Source organism: Bombyx mandarina, chromosome 22 (assembly GCF_030267445.1).
Source record: "Bombyx mandarina strain Sakado chromosome 22, ASM3026744v2".
NCBI lineage: Eukaryota > Metazoa > Arthropoda > Insecta > Lepidoptera > Bombycidae > Bombyx > Bombyx mandarina.
Window position 1 is genome coordinate 7,811,403 of NC_143228.1, and position 17,040 is coordinate 7,828,442.

At 37.5% G+C, this 17,040-nt stretch overlaps 3 protein-coding genes across 4 annotated transcripts; all 3 read left to right on the top strand.

The window, feature by feature from the left end:
• Nucleotides 1-1,907: 1,907 nt before the first annotated feature.
• On the top strand, nt 1,908-9,549 carry dmrt93B (doublesex-Mab related 93B). Of its 2 annotated transcripts, none has more exons than XM_089736697.1 (5): nt 1,908-2,396; nt 6,751-6,924; nt 7,431-7,528; nt 8,375-8,573; nt 9,132-9,549. In XM_089736697.1, exons 1-5 carry the CDS (start codon nt 2,232-2,234, stop codon nt 9,420-9,422), a joined length of 927 nt encoding a protein of 308 aa, XP_089592823.1. In that variant the 5' UTR covers nt 1,908-2,231; the 3' UTR covers nt 9,423-9,549. The 2 variants fall into 2 exon arrangements, with proteins under 2 accessions (XP_089592823.1, XP_089592824.1); XM_089736698.1 differs by having other exon boundaries at nt 1,913-2,396; nt 8,375-8,543.
• A 1,261-nt stretch (nt 9,550-10,810) lies between these two features.
• LOC114250862 (protein THEM6-like) lies at nt 10,811-13,602 on the top strand. Its single transcript, XM_028184916.2, has 3 exons — nt 10,811-11,019; nt 11,528-11,742; nt 13,363-13,602. Exons 1-3 carry the CDS (start codon nt 10,878-10,880, stop codon nt 13,600-13,602), a joined length of 597 nt encoding a protein of 198 aa, XP_028040717.2. The 5' UTR covers nt 10,811-10,877.
• A 1,209-nt stretch (nt 13,603-14,811) lies between these two features.
• LOC114250861 (protein THEM6-like) lies at nt 14,812-16,345 on the top strand. Its single transcript, XM_089736752.1, has 3 exons — nt 14,812-15,073; nt 15,350-15,564; nt 15,996-16,345. The coding sequence occupies exons 1-3, from the start codon at nt 14,932-14,934 to the stop codon at nt 16,224-16,226; spliced, it is 588 nt and encodes a 195-aa protein (XP_089592878.1). The 5' UTR covers nt 14,812-14,931; the 3' UTR covers nt 16,227-16,345.
• Nucleotides 16,346-17,040: the final 695 nt, after the last annotated feature.

A 17,040-nucleotide genomic window follows, 5' to 3' on the forward strand; every position in this document is an offset into this window, starting at 1 on the left:
TTATCGACAATCCCAACGGCTCTCTTCTGTATGGAGTCAAATGGAAGTAGCTGGTATTTGGGAGCCCCGGCCCAGAGATGGGAGCAGTATTCTCCACGCGAGGCCGGACTTGTGCTTTATAAAGCAAAAGTCTTTGTCCAGGCGTGAAGTACCGCTTCGCTCTGTTGAGGACTCCCAGCATTTTGGACACCAACTTGGCTTTGCCTTCCAAATGACTCCAAAATTGGACATCGCGCGAAATGTCGACCCCAAGTATCCCGATAGTCTCGGAAAGTTGCAGGGATACTTCTTGGAATTGCGGCGCCATGACAAAGGGATCCTTCTTCGCAGTGAACGCGCAAACTTGTGTCTTTAACGATTCATTCGATTACGTTCAATTCACCCCTATCGGAGACTCGCCCCAGGGAGTTCTCACTTCAACCACAAGTTTTGATCGTCTCTCTTGCACCACGCTTCGAGAGAGACTCTGATGGTCCATATATCGCGCATCCCCCGTGCTGTCATCCGCATAGCAAAGCATGCCATCAATAGACAGCTTGTCATTGATATACAGGATGAAAAGCGTGGGGAAGAGCACCGACCCTTGTGGAACGCCAGCGTTAATGGTCATGGTATCAGAACAGTCACCGTCTACAACGACTGTGATGCTCCGCCCATCCAAAAAGCTAGCGATCCACTTGCAGAGACCCTCGGGGATTCCGTAAGATGTTAGCTTCGTCAGAAGTGCCTTATGCCAGACCGTATCGAAGGCCTTCACGATATCAAGGCTCACAGCAAGAGCCTCGCCTTTGCTCTCCAAGGCCAGCCCTTCTGTGAGTAAAGTATACAAGAAGATCGCCAGCTGAGCGACCGTGACGGAAACCATACTGCCGGTTACTGATCAGCTGGCGATCCTCAAGATACTTCAGGAGTTGTATATTTATTATTCGCTCCATCACCTTGGAAAGCAAAGAAGTTATCGCGATAGGCCTATAGCTCGATGGGTCCGACCGGTCACCCTTCTTGGGGACAGGGTGGACGTGTGCGGTCTTCTATGAAGAAGGCACCCTGTTAGTGCAATAAGAGAGGCGATACAAACGCGTTAGCGCAGGCGTCAGCTCAGGGGCGCACGTTTTCAAAACCACTGCAGGGATGCCGTCTGGCCCACTCGACTTATGGACGTCCAGGAGTCGGAGTTCCCGCCTGACTGCATATTGTGTGAAGCAGATCTCCGGCAGGGAACTATCACATCGGGGGATGTTCGGTGGTGTGGCACCCCCGTCGTCCACAGTCGAGTTCGAGGCGAAGAGTTTGACCAGAAGGTCAGCCTTCTCTTTTGCACTATGGGCCAGACTGTCATCGGACTTGCGTAGTGCTGAGAGACTAGACCTGCAAAAATTTCCTTCTGCAGCTAAACGCTCAGCTGTTCAACTTAGCTAAAGCCTAACGAAAAATAAGTTTGAGTGCATTCGAGTCCGCTTGTGAACAACGTAGTCTATTCTACTGATAACAAATCAGTAAAGTTATATCTACGACTAATATTTTGTTGCTTGATGGTAAGATAGTTAATAACCAAAGTTATTCAATGATCGATCTGTCAAAAAGTTAAAACTCAATGATTTTACCTACTTAATCTTAATGTGTAGTAGAACAAACTCACTTAAAATGTTTATTTAAGACGAAAGCTCTCAATGTTAACATAATGTACGCTCCTGAAATTTGAACATTGACGCTTGTTGACAGAAACACAAGCAAAAAGGATTACTTTCTGATGTTTTTCAACATTTGTAACCAATCCTGAAAGTTCGTTACTGTGATTGGTCGGATTCTGAAGTAGGGCGGATCGGGATGAACGGGATGTTACGCTGAGTTTCTGGTGACTACGCTCTTTTGAGCCTAAAACAAATGGAATAGAGTCAATTGTAGCGCTGTGATCTAGAGATACAAGCTAATTTTGTTACGCCTACTATCTTATTTTCTGTCTATCGTTTTCTGAAAATCTCGAGTTCATAACGATAAACGTCAGGTTGAAGAGTGCTGCGTGGGCGGAACGTATACTCTCGAGTGTTTTGACAAATTTAATACAAATATTGATAAACAAAATTAGTGTAAATTAAAAAATCTTTTTAATTAAATTATCATCAAATAATTAGGGACCAAAAAAGTGTTTCGTTGGACGTTAGTAACAATTTTTTTTTCAAGTTTCAAGTTAAATTGTTGAGTGAAAACGAATATTTCTTTTATTGCGAATTATGTTGAACAACAGTGGTAGAGCTCGGGTGCCAAAATGTGCACGCTGTCGCAATCACGGGCTTATTTCAAGCTTACGGGGTCACAAAAAAGCATGTGCCTACCGTCACTGTCAATGTCCTAAATGTGGGCTAATTAAGGAAAGGCAACGAATCATGGCTGCACAGGTATGAATTTTATAAGATAAAAATATGTATCAAAGTGTTTAGATAGTTTGACTTACCATCTGTGATATTTTATGAATCTTTTTTACCTCTCTTATCTCTTAGGAGCTCCCCTCTTGTTTATATAAACTATAATTTAATTTTCTAACATCGCTCCATACGTTAAGAGTTTAGCTTGTGTGATATTATTATTAATTACGTTTACTACGTCTGCGTCTACTTATTTATTAATTTACAGTATGATCCCAACACATAACACATATTTTTTTTACGAATAATAGCAAATAAAAGCGCTCTTTGGTACATTAAAAGTGATTTACCCGAGGAAAGCATTGAATAACCTATCTGGAATATATCCAAATAGAACAAACTCTTCAAAATTGTGTGTCAATTCATTGTCTTAAGGGAATTCGTATACCTATATTGGAAAATAGTATGACTTGAAACGAATTAGCTGCCCAATTTTTTAAATACGTTTATTATTTCGATTACTATCGAAAGCGCACGAGGTTAATCGAGGTCGATCGTGGATATTAGCAAAGAACACCCAAGCCGCTGCCGAATGAAGATAACTCTTTTTAAGGTTCGATTGAAGAAGGATACATAGCGCTCGGGAAAATGTCTTTGAGAGTAGTTCCAGTCCCAGAGATTGATAATGTGAAGCGTAAATTATGCTTTGAACTGCACTGTGAATGATTCTAACTTATTAAGCTTCTGTGGTGAGCAGAGCAATAACATAAGAGAGCACGGAATCATCTCGAAGAATTCATAAGAGTTCTTTATAATAAACGCATTAGACCTATTTTGAAAACCAACACACAACCAAGCGACATACCTACTTTATATATTACGTCTGGTGTTATATTTTACTGATGGTGATTTACTAGTGAATGTCCTTGTTCTTGTACAAATAAACCCCTTGATTCGTCCAAGGTAAGAGATCATCGTGGATAAAGGATAAGCCGACCGGTGTGCCTATACCTACTCGTCAAGCGGTGCGACTATAACTGGGCTTAAGTCCTGTAAGCAGGTACCTTAATTTTATTCCTAAAAGGGATGGTGCCAAAAGATATATCTAGAAATTAACTGAGGAAGAAAGCAATTTTAGGTAGTATGAGTTTAATGGCGAATAGTGCAATAGTATCGGGATACTTGGGGTCGACATTTCGAGCGATGTCCAATTTCGGAGTCATTTGGAAGGCAAAGCCAAGTTGGCGTCCAAAATGCTGGGAGTCCTCAACAGAGCGAAGCGGTACTTCACGCCTGGACAAAGACTTTTGCTCTATAAAGCACAAGTCCGGCCTCGCGTGGAGAATACTGCTCCCATCTCTGGGCCGGGGCTCCCAAATACCAGCTACTTCCATTTGACTCCATACAGAAGAGAGCCGTTCGGATTGTCGATAATGCCATTCTCACGGATCGTTTGGAGCCTCTGGGTCTGCGGAGGGACTTCGGTTCTCTCTGTATTTTGTACCGCATGTTCCATGGGGAGTGCTCTGAGGAATTGTTCGAGATGATACCAACGTCTCGTTTTTACCATCGCACCGCCCGCCACCGGAGTAGAGTTCATCCATACTACCTAGAGCCACTGCGGTCATCCACAGTGCGTTTCCAGAGATCTTTTTTGCCACTATCCGGCTATGGAATGAGCTCCCCTCCACGGTGTTTCCCGAGCGCTATGACATGTCCTTCAAATGTTCTTCAAACGAGGTTTGTGGAGAGTATTAAGCGGTAGGCAGCGACTTGGCTCTGCCCCTGGCATTGCTGAAGTCCATGGGCGACGGTAACCACTCACCATCAGGTGGGCCGTATGCTCGTCTGCCAACAAAGGCAATAAAAAAAAAGTTAAATTTAGATGAAGTGACATTACGTGACGTGATGATATGATATGTATTCCCATAACATTAAACAATTCATTAAAGCACTCCCTGCGGAAGCTGCAGCCGGCTTTCTATATAAATAACGTATATGCTGCAGTATATATACTTACGTTATATAGAAAAAACCAGAGTTCCTCCACAGACCCAGAATTTTCAAACGGCTTTGAGAATGTCATTGTCATTTTCGAATTCGAGCGTCTCACTTCTGTATGGAGTCTAATGAAGTAGTTGGTTAGTATTTTAAAGCCGAGGCCAGAGAGAGGAGTAGTATTCTACGCGAGGCCAGACCTGTACTTTGTAAAGATTAAGTCGAGGCGTCAAGTACTACTTCCCTTCGTACTGTTGAAAACTCATAATACTTCAGAAACCAACTTATTTTTACTTGCAATATTTTACCTTATTTTCGATATTGAACGATGATATCAACTTCATGAATCCGAATATTCTCGGTTATAGGCTTATTGTAGGATTTGGGGGCCATGGCGGAAGGATCTTCAGAGGACTAAATTCAAATAAATACAATTCACCTCATCAGAGACGCCCCTAAAACAGTTCTCCACTTCAGACAAAGCTTCGATCGTCTCTATTGAACCATGTTGCAAGAAAAATTGATGGCCAGTGTGATTTCCTTCTGAGATGTTCCGCACTCAAAATCCGCTTTGCTGCCACTCTTTGATTAATAGGCAAAGTACTCTCAGTTCAAGGTACACTAGAAGCTGAGTAATTAATAAGCTGTCACCTTGAAAAGCAAGGGAGTTAACGCGATAAGCCGAATTATTTAAATCAGGGGTTCTGAAAGGACATCCTATTTAAGGTGGGCATCTATGGTGACAGTCTTCCACGGACACGGAACCCTATTGATATGTTGGAAACTCCTTCAAAAATATGATATATTTAAAGCTTTTTAGTTTTATTCCTCTTCATTATAAAAAATAGCATACTTTTAACGAATGTGTACTTTATTTTAGTTGCTTCCTGTATTTAACGATTATCAATGAGAACTTGATTGGTCTTGGGATATTTATCTCAGGGTTTATGTTATACTACTGGATTTTGTGTTAAATAAGTATAGTATACCTACTACTGTATCTTTTATTAATAATTAGGTGATATAACACAGTAATAGTATTTTTTTGAGTTCACTTTAAGTTTGAAGAATTTAACTGGATCGGGTTGAGTTGGACATTTGTGTTTTTTACAATAGTAAAGAAAAAAATCACAAATTCAAAAAGAACTAAAGCTTTTGCTGAATTTAAGACTTGTCCAGACAAAACTAATTAATAAATTCTTGATGGGCTTGCTAGTGGCCATTCATGGCTATGTAACCCTATTCATCATCTGGCCAGATCGATCGCATAATATTGGTTACAGAAGTATACACCGCTGCTAGGTCATTCCTACAAGCCAAGAAAAATTTTATCAAAAAGAAGTCACGATTCTCTGTCTTTTTATCATCATTGTATCAACTTATTATAGCTCATATCCAAAACTTTTAGTTTCTAAAAATAAAAAGCAATTTAGAAGCGTTAATGTGTTTTAATGTGGTGAAATCGAGAACAGCTAATGCAGCGTCTCAGTTTATTTAAACAAGTGGCAGTGTTTACTATAGACGCCGGATGAACCATCGATCGGTTTACACGGTAATGCATCGTTCTCGATGTCGCATTGATCACTTGCATACCTTACTTTGTCATTTTCAATTTTTTAATAATAAGGGATGTAATAAAATGATGATTAAAAACGTCATTTAAGGTGACAACGTCTTTGTTAATTTCTAGTCGTTTCTATCTCGATTACCCGTGAAATAGTAAATTTGAATAAATAAAATGGTGTAACAAATAAATTGTATGATTTGTTATAATTTTACCTAGAGGTAGGCCAAACGTGATCTAAGAGTTAGTTTATCGTGGCAAAAAGATCAGTTTTGTTTCAATTAACGGCACCTAAATATGATAAATTTGATCAGTATTCCAGGGACGTACGGTTTCATTAGATTTGGTCTGAGATTGAGTTTTGTTTACGTTTCCAATGAAACTGCGACCGGCTCAGGGCTAAACGCGCCGGTACGACGCCGCCCGCCTTCGACGCTGGCTACTGTAATTCCCTGGGGTGGTCGCTTACTACAAACACAAATGCTGTGTGTTTGTCATTGATTTTCCGATAAATTGGTTTGTCACTAATGCGGGTGTATTTTATTACATTTATGTAGGTACATTGCACGGCACGTAAAACAAATAATACGACATTTGTCACTTTGTTTTTGAATTCGATTAGTCCGTAATATTTGATATTTTAATTAAGTCTGGTGATAAAATGAAATGGATAAAATTATTACATAATTTATACTATTTTTTATTTCATAATAAGTTATCATTTCAGAAGTTGCCATTGTAAAAACTTAAATATAGAAATATTCGTTATTGGCTTTTACGAGTATATAGAATAAAATACCTGATGTTAGTAAATTTTGCAAACAGGTGGCATTAAAGAGACAACAGGCTGCCGAAGATAAAATAGCCCTACACTTGGCCTCAGTTGAGACCGGTACTCCTCTAGAAAGCTTGCCTCCAGGCCGCATCTATGGGATGAGAGTGACTGACCCCAGCCCTAGTCCTGGTCCGGAACCAGATTCAGCTGCCGATGATCAAATCGTTAGTATATTATACAATATACTATACTACAACTATATATATACATACATATATAACTACTACTACTACTACTAATCACTATGAAAAAACCACTAATGTCAATTTAAGATAATGAATAAGAATGTAATAAAACCAGGTAGGTTTTATTACATTAATAATATCGGAATCTTAAGTAATCGGTAATAATTTAGCGGTACCCGTGTGTTATTAAGATGATGTCGGCATACACTTAAGTTTTAATACAGCTTTTCTTTTTTTATCGTTTTTATAGCAAATAATTAACCAATGTATGTATCCCATTGGATTTTGGTCATCACCGAGGAAATCAAGCCAATAAATACTATAAGCAAAAAAATTAAACACCTTTTTCAAAATGGAATATTTACTAGGTATTTAAATTAAAAGTTGTATTTAATTCTTATGGGACACTTTGCTTAGGCAAGTTGATGATAATTACCGATTACAGAACATAAATTATAGAACATAATTTATATGTTCCTTTCCAGCCGATTCATATAGACAGCGAAACCAGCGATTCTCTTCCAGACTGCTGCAATGTTTCACCCGATTCAGCAGGAAATTCCTCAGGGGTTTCCCAATTACGGTACGGTTCACGCATTTAAATTATAAATAGATTGTACCTATATTAGTGGTCGTCGTGGCCTAACGGATAAGACGTCCGGTGCATTCGTGTTGAAGCGATGCACCGGTGTTCGAATCCCGCAGGCGGGTACCAATTTTTCAAATGAAATACGTACTCAACAAATGTTCACGATTGACTTCCACGGTGAAGGAATAACATCGTGTAATAAAAATCAAACCCGCAAAATTATAGTTTGCGTAATTACTGGTGGTAGGACCTCTTGTGAGTCCGCGCGGGTGGGTACCACCACCCTGCCTATTTCTGCCGTGAAGCAGTAATGCGTTTCGGTTTGAAGGGTGGGGCAGCCGTCGTTACTATAAATGAGACCTTAGAACTTGTATCTCAAGGTGGGTGGCGCATTTACGTTGTGGATGTCTATGGGCTCCAGTTACCACTTAACACCAGGTGGGCTGTGAGCTCGTCCACCCAACTAAGCAATAAAAAAAAAAAAAATACATGTGAGGTTCATGTAGGATGCATGTGACCTTACTGGTGGTAGGACCTCTTGTGAGTCCGCATGGGTAGGTACCACCACCCCGCCTATTTCTGCCGTGAAGCAGTAATGCGTTTCGGTTTGAAGGATGGGGTAACCGTTGTAACTATACTGAACTTATATCTCAAGGTGGGTGGCGCATTTACGTTGTAGATGTTTATGGGCTCCAGTAACCACTTAACACCAGGTGGGCTGTGAGCTCGCCTACCCATCTAAGCAATAAAAAAAAATAAAAAAATGTGAACTTTATAGTACACACATATGACGTCACAAAATATTTGACAGTCTAATTTTTAATGAAGAAATGGATGTAGGTCAGGACAAGATGAGTCTACAGTTGAAGTTGAAGGCGCCGTGAGCACAGCGGGCCTGGAAATGTTACGCAAACTGTTTCCCGGGAAGAAGCGTTCGGTGTTGGAGCTAGTTTTACGCCGCTGCAACCACGATCTGCTACGTGCTGTTGAACATTTTAACGCAACACATGTTAGTAGTTATTACTTTCTTCAGAAAATGGTGAGAGGATTGTTATTGATTGTCTAATGTTTTAACAGTAAAAAATATGCTATTAATTTTTTTGCCATGGCAATAAAGACGTAGGTACATTAGAAAAACGAACTAAAATATTATAAAAGCGTATTTTGTTAGTTTTTTTTTAACTATTATTTATTTTTAATTTTTTAGTTGAATTTCAATTTTTTCAATTTTTGTTCAATTTTTTTTTAACATTTAATTGTCATCGTTCCTTCATTAGTATACCAGACTTCGAGTTAATCCGACGTTTTGAAGGGGATCAAAATCAAGTTCAAACATTCCGTTACAAACATACATACGTCTGAAGCTAATAAAAGTGTATTTATTTATTTATTTATTAATTAAGTTGCACCAACAAAGTGATCATCAATACAAAACATTGACAAATTGACAAAAGTTCATGGCAGATGTCACCTCAATTATAGGTGCAATCGACAGTGCATTAACATCAAAAATAAAAAAATATATACAGCTAAGATTTGATTACATTTCATTCATTGCTTGCTTAAGATTAATTAATAATAACACATTGTTGAACAGGGTCGAGATAAAATTCCGGAGAGTACTACAGGATTAGGATTCGAAGCTTCTGTGTCAAGTTCTGAAGATCCAGAGTCCCGATGGTCAGCCTTCAGGCCGGTCAGTAGGCGTGCCCCACTTCTCCCAGCTTTAGTGATGGGACGGGTTTACGGTTCAGAGTGGTTGGTTCCACTACCAGCTTTACCAACTTTGTCGACTCCGCTGCTCCTACCGCTGCAGCATCAACACGCCCCACCAGCGTCCTGCAACCCTTGTGCGCCTGATTGCCGACAGTGCAATAATCATCATTAAATGAAATAGGCTACCGCACGAACTCATAGCAACTAATACTAATAATTAATTTATCGAAGTCATCATTATTTACTTTATTTCAATGCTTTTTATGTCAGTGATTGTTATTAAATTACTTCATTTACTGGACATCCTGTTATTTTAAATCTAGAAAATTTGTTATCTCGGTAAAATCGAAATATAATAGTCTGGGATCTGTCACTGACAACCTCAGGGAACACCAATAAATATCGAGCATTCCATCACCTGATTCGCCACTATTAAAAAAAGTTTTCAGAAAACAATTTGGCTTGGTCCAGTCTATTTCTTCCGCAAATTAGTTAACGAGTTTCTGGTTCAAGACAAAAGATCAAGTACAAAACATCACTGAAAACCTAATAAGGTCATTTGACATCTCTTAATTCCTAAACATGGTGATTTTAATTTAAACACTTATTCTAGTCCTAATTCCAATCGACATAACTTAACCTTTAGCCTTACTGGTGTAGCCAGTCTGAATGTGTTACTTTATCGATCAATAAACTTTAGGTTGGATGTAGTTGAGTAATCGAGTTTACCGCCATCCTGGTGTAAAATGGTAACTAGAGCCCATAAAACATCACCACCCGAATGCAGTCTTATCATGAGATATGCGGCCGAAGTCATTGTAATGTATTACGGCTGGTCCACCCTTAAATCCGGAACACCGGACTACAGGCAGATATTGTAGATTTGATGCATATCCAGGCGGGCTTACGCCCTATCTCCAGTAGATAAATACTAAGTAGTGGTATAATGCTCAGAGAACTCTACTACACGTCATTTCGGATCCTCCTGATCCACTAACGGTGCTTTTAGGTACCTCAGGCACCGGTCACCGCAAGTGACGTGTTTGTCGAGTAAACTAACCCATAGACACAGCCCACTGAGTTTCTCGCCGGATCTTCTCAGTGGGTCGCGTTTCCGATCCGGTGGTAGATTCTGCGAAGCACTGCTCTTGCTAGGGCCAGTGTTAGCAACATCTCCTGGTTTGAGCCCCGAGAACTCACCCACACGCTAGGGTAACGCTGATATAGCATCTCAAGGCTATAAGCATAGACAGGAAAAAAAACCATTCTCCTTTGAATTCCTCAGTCGTTTTTTACGACACTCGCAGGAAGATATTGCTTTGTGCTATTTTAGGCCAGTGTAATCATGCTATAATATTTATAACACAATTTTAGACTTTTTAGAAAGTATTCAATTTATTTGCTATAAAGTATTTTTAAGCAACCATCGTACGGCCATCATTATTTTTGATTGAAGTAAAAACTTGATATCGTGTTAGGTGGCTTAAAAGGTCATTTGTGTTTTAAATCATTCTTATTACCATACAATTGAAGTTCTTGTGGACTATTGAGTTTCGTGAAGTGAGTGAAAACGAAAATTATTTGAAAAGAATCTAAACGAAGTGAAGAACTAAAGTGTAATCTGAAGATGTACATTTACGTTGTGACTCTATTTGTTATTTTAAATGCATTTTTTGATTTTAATTATTTTATTAAAACTTTATTCGGTGTTTGGAGTGGAAGAATATGCAAAGGAAAGTGTACTTTGAACGAAGTTACCACAGTATATGGTGAGTCCAATTTTTATTTTTTATTTTTTATTTATTTAATATATTTTGTACACACAGCTGTTAGAAAAGACACGTCAATAAGGATACAGAGTACAAGGGCACTACTTATTTCATGCTGAAATCTCTTCCAGTAGGCCCGCAAAAGGAAAGAAGAATTAGGAACACAAACCTAGTGCATACAGTAAACATTACATATAATAATATATACATATAACAAGATACAAAACATACAAATACACACACTCACACACATATATATAACATACACACATATATTTACTTTATATTATAATACATTATACAAATATATATACTTTATTTAAGATTTATTATTTTTTTTTATTGTAAGAACAGGAGTATTTAAATGGTATTGTTTCATTTAAAGTTTTGCGTAATAACTAATAAGTTTCTGAGAGAATGAAAAGGTGTTATTACATTTCATTAAAACATAAATAAAAATAACCAGATTTAACGAATTATACGAGTATGTATTCTTTGTTATTTTTAGGCATGTGCAGTTTTAGGGATTGTGACATTACTTTTAACTCGATTAGGCTAGCAAGGTTAATAAGGCAGCTAGATTTTGCTCGATATAATTTTTATGATAGAACTGGAATTTATCAAAGAAGCAAGGAATTGAAGGTTACTTCATTACAAGGTTGTACTCTAACGGTTACCTCCGAGCCGGTACCATTGTTTTGGAGATACAAAATTGAAACCGAGGTAATTATATTAACTATTCAAGTTTTACTCTTAAGCAGTGGTTAAAGTAGCTTATTGTGTTTCGACCACATAATATTCTAACACAGAAACTCAACAATATACAACAAATGTTTGATGAACAGAAATTCAAATAATGATTTTTTTTGCTTATTTGGGTCGGTGGGACGGCTCACCTGATGTTAAGTGGTTACCGGAGACCAGAGACATCTACAACGCAAATGCCGCCAGTGCCGCCACCCACCTTGAGACATGAGTTCTAAGGTCTCACTTTTGACTACGGCTGCCGCGCCCTTCAAACCGAAACGCATTACTGTTTCACGGCAGAAATAAGAGGGTGGTGGTACTTACCCGTGCGGACTCGCAAGACGTCTTACCACCAGTAATTTTGAAAATTATAATTTTGCGGTTTTGTTATTTATTACACGATTTTAGTCCTTCACCGTGGAAGTCAATCGTGAACATTTGTTAAGTACGTATTTCATTGGAAAAATTGGTACCTGCCGGCGGGATTCTAAAAAAGGTGCAACGCAATATACGAATGCACCGGACGTCTTATCCTGCCACGACAACTTCAGACTTCTTACTGTTTAGATTTATGTGGCTTAATACTAAAACAAGACATGATTATAATTTAGAATAGATAATATAGCAAGATAGATAGAAGATAATTTAAGAAAAAGCATTTTAATTACTATGTGCGCGTTTATGGGGGTTCTAAGGTAGATAAGTCAGGAATAAATCGGACCAGCGAGATTTACTGGACTATTTATAAGGCTTACCCGCGGCTGTAATGCCTTTGACGATGATATTGATAATGATGTCCGCGAATGATTGATTTCGTGAAAACATATGTAAAAGAACTAGACTGTATTTGATAAATAAAGTTCCTAAACAAATAGCTACTACATCTACTACTACGAGTTGGAACAAAATGGTCAATCACAACCTCACAAAATGGGAGATTGTTTTAGTTCAAGTTGATTTCGATGTCGCATTTGAACATACGTTCTTTATTGAAGTGTGAGTTTGCCGTTATTCATGCAACTGATGTTTCGACCTCATTTTCTTATAACAATGTTCAACCTCAAGTTTTTGAAATTGTCTTCACACAATTGGGTCTCTGTTGCTCATGATTTAGCAATGGAACTCAATCAACCTGCCTTACTGCTGAATACTTTCTTCAAGACAGGTAAAGATTAAGGAAGGCAGCAATATTAAAGTCTTAACATGCCCGAGCTTTCGTTGAAACTCGATTCTAAATATTATTATCTAAAGAACGGATATATTCACTGGTAGTAGGACCTCTTGTGAGTCCGCACGGGTAGGTACCACCACCCTGCCTATTTCAGCCGTGAAGCAGTAATGCGTTTCGGTTTGAAGGGTGGGGCAGCCGTTGTAACTATACTTGAGACCTTAGAACTTATATTTCGAGGTGGGTGGCGCATTTACGTTGTAGATGTCTATGGGCTCCAGTAACCACTTAACACCAGGTGGGCTGTGGGCTCGTCCACCCATCTAAGCAATAAAAAAATAAAAAAAATTCAATTAAACAGTACTCGTACTGTATATCGATGATTTTCTTATCTATGTCTTAAAATAATGATGCATTACATTTTACAGCTTGTTTATTGGGATGATCGGTCCTTATTCCTAGAGCACAAAGTGATCACTTTGTGCGATGCTAGGGTCCGGTCTTTCATAGTTTCTCGACAGCACGTGATAGGAGAAAATGCACAATCAGCTTCAAGTCTACTCGAAGGTTTGCCAGGCTCCGAGGTAAGGCCTGTATGCAGTGAATATTTAAAGGATTGGTTCAAAAGTATGGAAATATCTAGTGCTAAGCTTAGAAGCGTTAAGTAATGTGAATAACAATAAAAATCTGTGATACGAAAATGGATACTTTTTTAAATCACTCCTAATCGTTAGATGAAATATCAATTAAAAAATTCGAAATCAAGTAAGTTATTAATAGGTATTTAATAAAATCGTAATACGTTTTCGATGTTTCTTCTACTATTAATTAAAGTAATTAGTTTAATTTTAATTAAAAAATTATTTAGAGAAGCCGTAAAAAGGGAAACTCAGAAATCTTGACTCCAAATCTGTCTCAAGTATCAGGATTCAAATCAATGGTCCAACTGGATCAATAGAATTAATGTTTTTCCGAGAACCTTTCATGCGATTTCGGATCTTACCTTAAAACTATATATTGATGATCTAATTTTCTGTAGGAATTACTATCCTTTCAGTTACATTATAAATATCTGAGTAGCATGCAATGCATTTATGAAATATGAATCTTTATTTTGAAGCCATATCTTTTTTTTTTTTTTTTTTTTATTGCTTAGCTGTGTGGACGAGCTCACAGCCCACCTGATGTTAAGTGGTTACTGGAGCCCATAGACATCTACAACGTAAATGCGCCACACACCTTGAGATATAGTTCTAAGGTCTCAGTATAGTCACAACGGCTGCCCCACCCTTCAAACCGAAACGCATTACTGCTTCACGGCAGAAATAGGCGGGGCGGTGGTACCTACCCGTGCGGACTCACAAGAGGTCCTACCACCAGTAAGAAGTATATCTATGTATTTGTAAACTTAAGATTTTATTTTTATTTCCTTCTATCAGTCTGTCGGTTTAATGGTTGGAACAGCAGTCATGTCAATTGATATTCCTACCTCACAGCCCAAGGCGGGTTGTGGCATGTATTTTGTGATATTGGATCCGGTAATCATTTAAAACCAGGTTGCCGAAGTTCGTCTACACAATTCCCTAGTTTTAGTTATGCTATAATATAGGTAGATTTTAATTCACGAATAACGTATAAGTGTAAATAGTGATGAAAAATTTGCTAAAAAAATTATAATAAATTTCATTCGTATTTAGCGCCAACTTCGTGCTGGTCAATGACTTTATGTAACGTTGTTGAATGTCAGTTCACGTCAGATACCTATAAACCGGTACAGTGAAACTCACTAAGCGTTAGTAGTTGATGAACATTTTCATTTGTTATCTCTGTCATAAACCAATGTTTAAAAAAAGAAGGAAGATACATTCTATCATTATTACTACGTACCTATAGCACTGCTGTACAATTTTAGTGTGTTTTCGTGGTTTCGTTGAGTAGAACGTTTTATAATTCAATCCACCGCTTCAATTGTTTTAAAGGTTTGATTTCGGAATATAATGTATTGTATAGTAGTGACGATTGTGGCCCTAGCATACATATTCTGGGATGTAAATTATTTTTTGAGGGTTGCATTCACTATAGGTATTGGAAGATTATTTCATAAGAAATGTGGAATCAATGATTCTACTACAATTTACGGTAAGTTTATTTTATTTTATTTTCTACCGTTATAAGTAAACGAAGCTTGCGGTCCAGCGGCTTGGTAAGTAGTCATCGTCACTAAAAGACATTAGCAACAGGTGAATTGATGAATGTGATTTTGTAATTAGAGTCTTAATTAACTGAAGTAGCTTCATTATTTTTTTTGCTTCGACTATCTAAAACCTAATATTAACTAAAAATATATCTAAAATTTGAAATATGAATATTTTAATTTAATTCAGCACTCAATTATTGTAATGATTTTTTAAACAGGCTTTTGCACTACTCAAGACGTTGACATTTTCTTGAGGCACATGAATAATGCCAGATATGTGAGGGAATTAGATTTTGCGAGATTCCATTTCTACGATCGGACTGGTATCTATACAAATATAAAAGCTGTGGACGGTCACGCTCTACAAGGAGCATCGAGTATCCGTTATCGAAGAACTATACCAATTTTCAGCCCATACAAAGTTGAAACTAAGGTGAGTAGAAAAAAGGAGCACCTAAGTATAGGCCGAAAGTTTACCATATAGAAGTATTAAGTCCTGATGCGCATATAAACATAAGCGCATTTTACACTAAAACAAGAGACACCACACAATTATTTAAAACAGGAAAGCAGGTGACGATCTGCAGTTTGAAATATCCCTAGTCTAGAAAAAAAAAACATAAATTAATGCATTAAGTGATTTAAAAACATTACACGGTGGCTTAATTGGATTTTGGGTGTTAGTTTCGACGCAACCATTGCAAATTCGTTTCCCTAATTAAGAATGTACATGTCTAATTAAGATTATTCATTGAAAAGTTGGTTTAATTAAACATAGAGTGATTAAAGTAAGTAACGTTTAAGTTTGAAGAATTCAAAAGAAATAGCAATAATTGCGTAATAAGTGAAACTTTAATTTTACAGCTGGTTTACTGGGAGGACAAAACTCTTTTCATCGAGCAAAAGTTTATAACTCTGAATGATGGTTTCGTGAGAGCCATTGTGTTGTCACGACAAAACCTCCTTAATGTGGACGCAGCTGCACTATTCAAGGGTATTCCAGGAGCTGATCAGAAACCTGAATGTCCAGAAGAAATTAAGCATTGGCTTCAATCTATTGAGGTATCGAGCGCCAAGCTCCGGAAAAAAGATTAATATTTTGTCGTAAATGATTTGCGATAAACACAATCCTATATAATTTATTTACTTGCTTTGTTCTAAATCTGAATTTGGGAAGGATGGTTTTAGGTTATTAAAAATAATGATGTAAAGAATTTTGTTTTTTATTTACTTTACCGGTTAGGTTTGGGTACGAAAACAGATGGAAAAATATAGTTAAAATAACCTTATCGTATTACTACACTTTGGCGGTTGTCATTGCTCCGTCTAATGTTTCTGTTTGCATAACATCTGTTTTGGAGTATGTGCCATAGAACTTAACTTTATTAAGATAGGGTTCAAAGTTAATAATCTTAGGCATGGTAGTTGTAGGCATGGTAGTAGCAATGATTTTATCTGAGATAATAATGGCAAGCAAATCATTTATTATGGGTTGAATTGAAACGTATTGCTGTTCGATTAAATTTTAGCGTGAAATATCATGTAAGGACATCATAAAGACTATACATAATATAGAAGATATTTTGAAACTGTGGCGAGTGAGCAAGTCAACTCGCCCCAAAACTAATTGTGTTAAATAAGTTAACAATAGACTAAAAAAAGGAAAATGAAATGAAAATTGAAAATACAAAAAACTTTAAAATCTTTAAATGATAAAAAATAAAAACATTTTTTTAAGTGCCGGTTACATTTATAGATATTTGACTTGGTAGAGTATACAAAAGATTATGTCTGGCTTTGGTGATTTTCTACGAAGGTGACCACTCATTATCAGATTTGGAGGATTATTATCTTCAGCACAGTTATAAATTTGGAGTAGGTACATGTTTATGACGCTACCTCTTTGGAG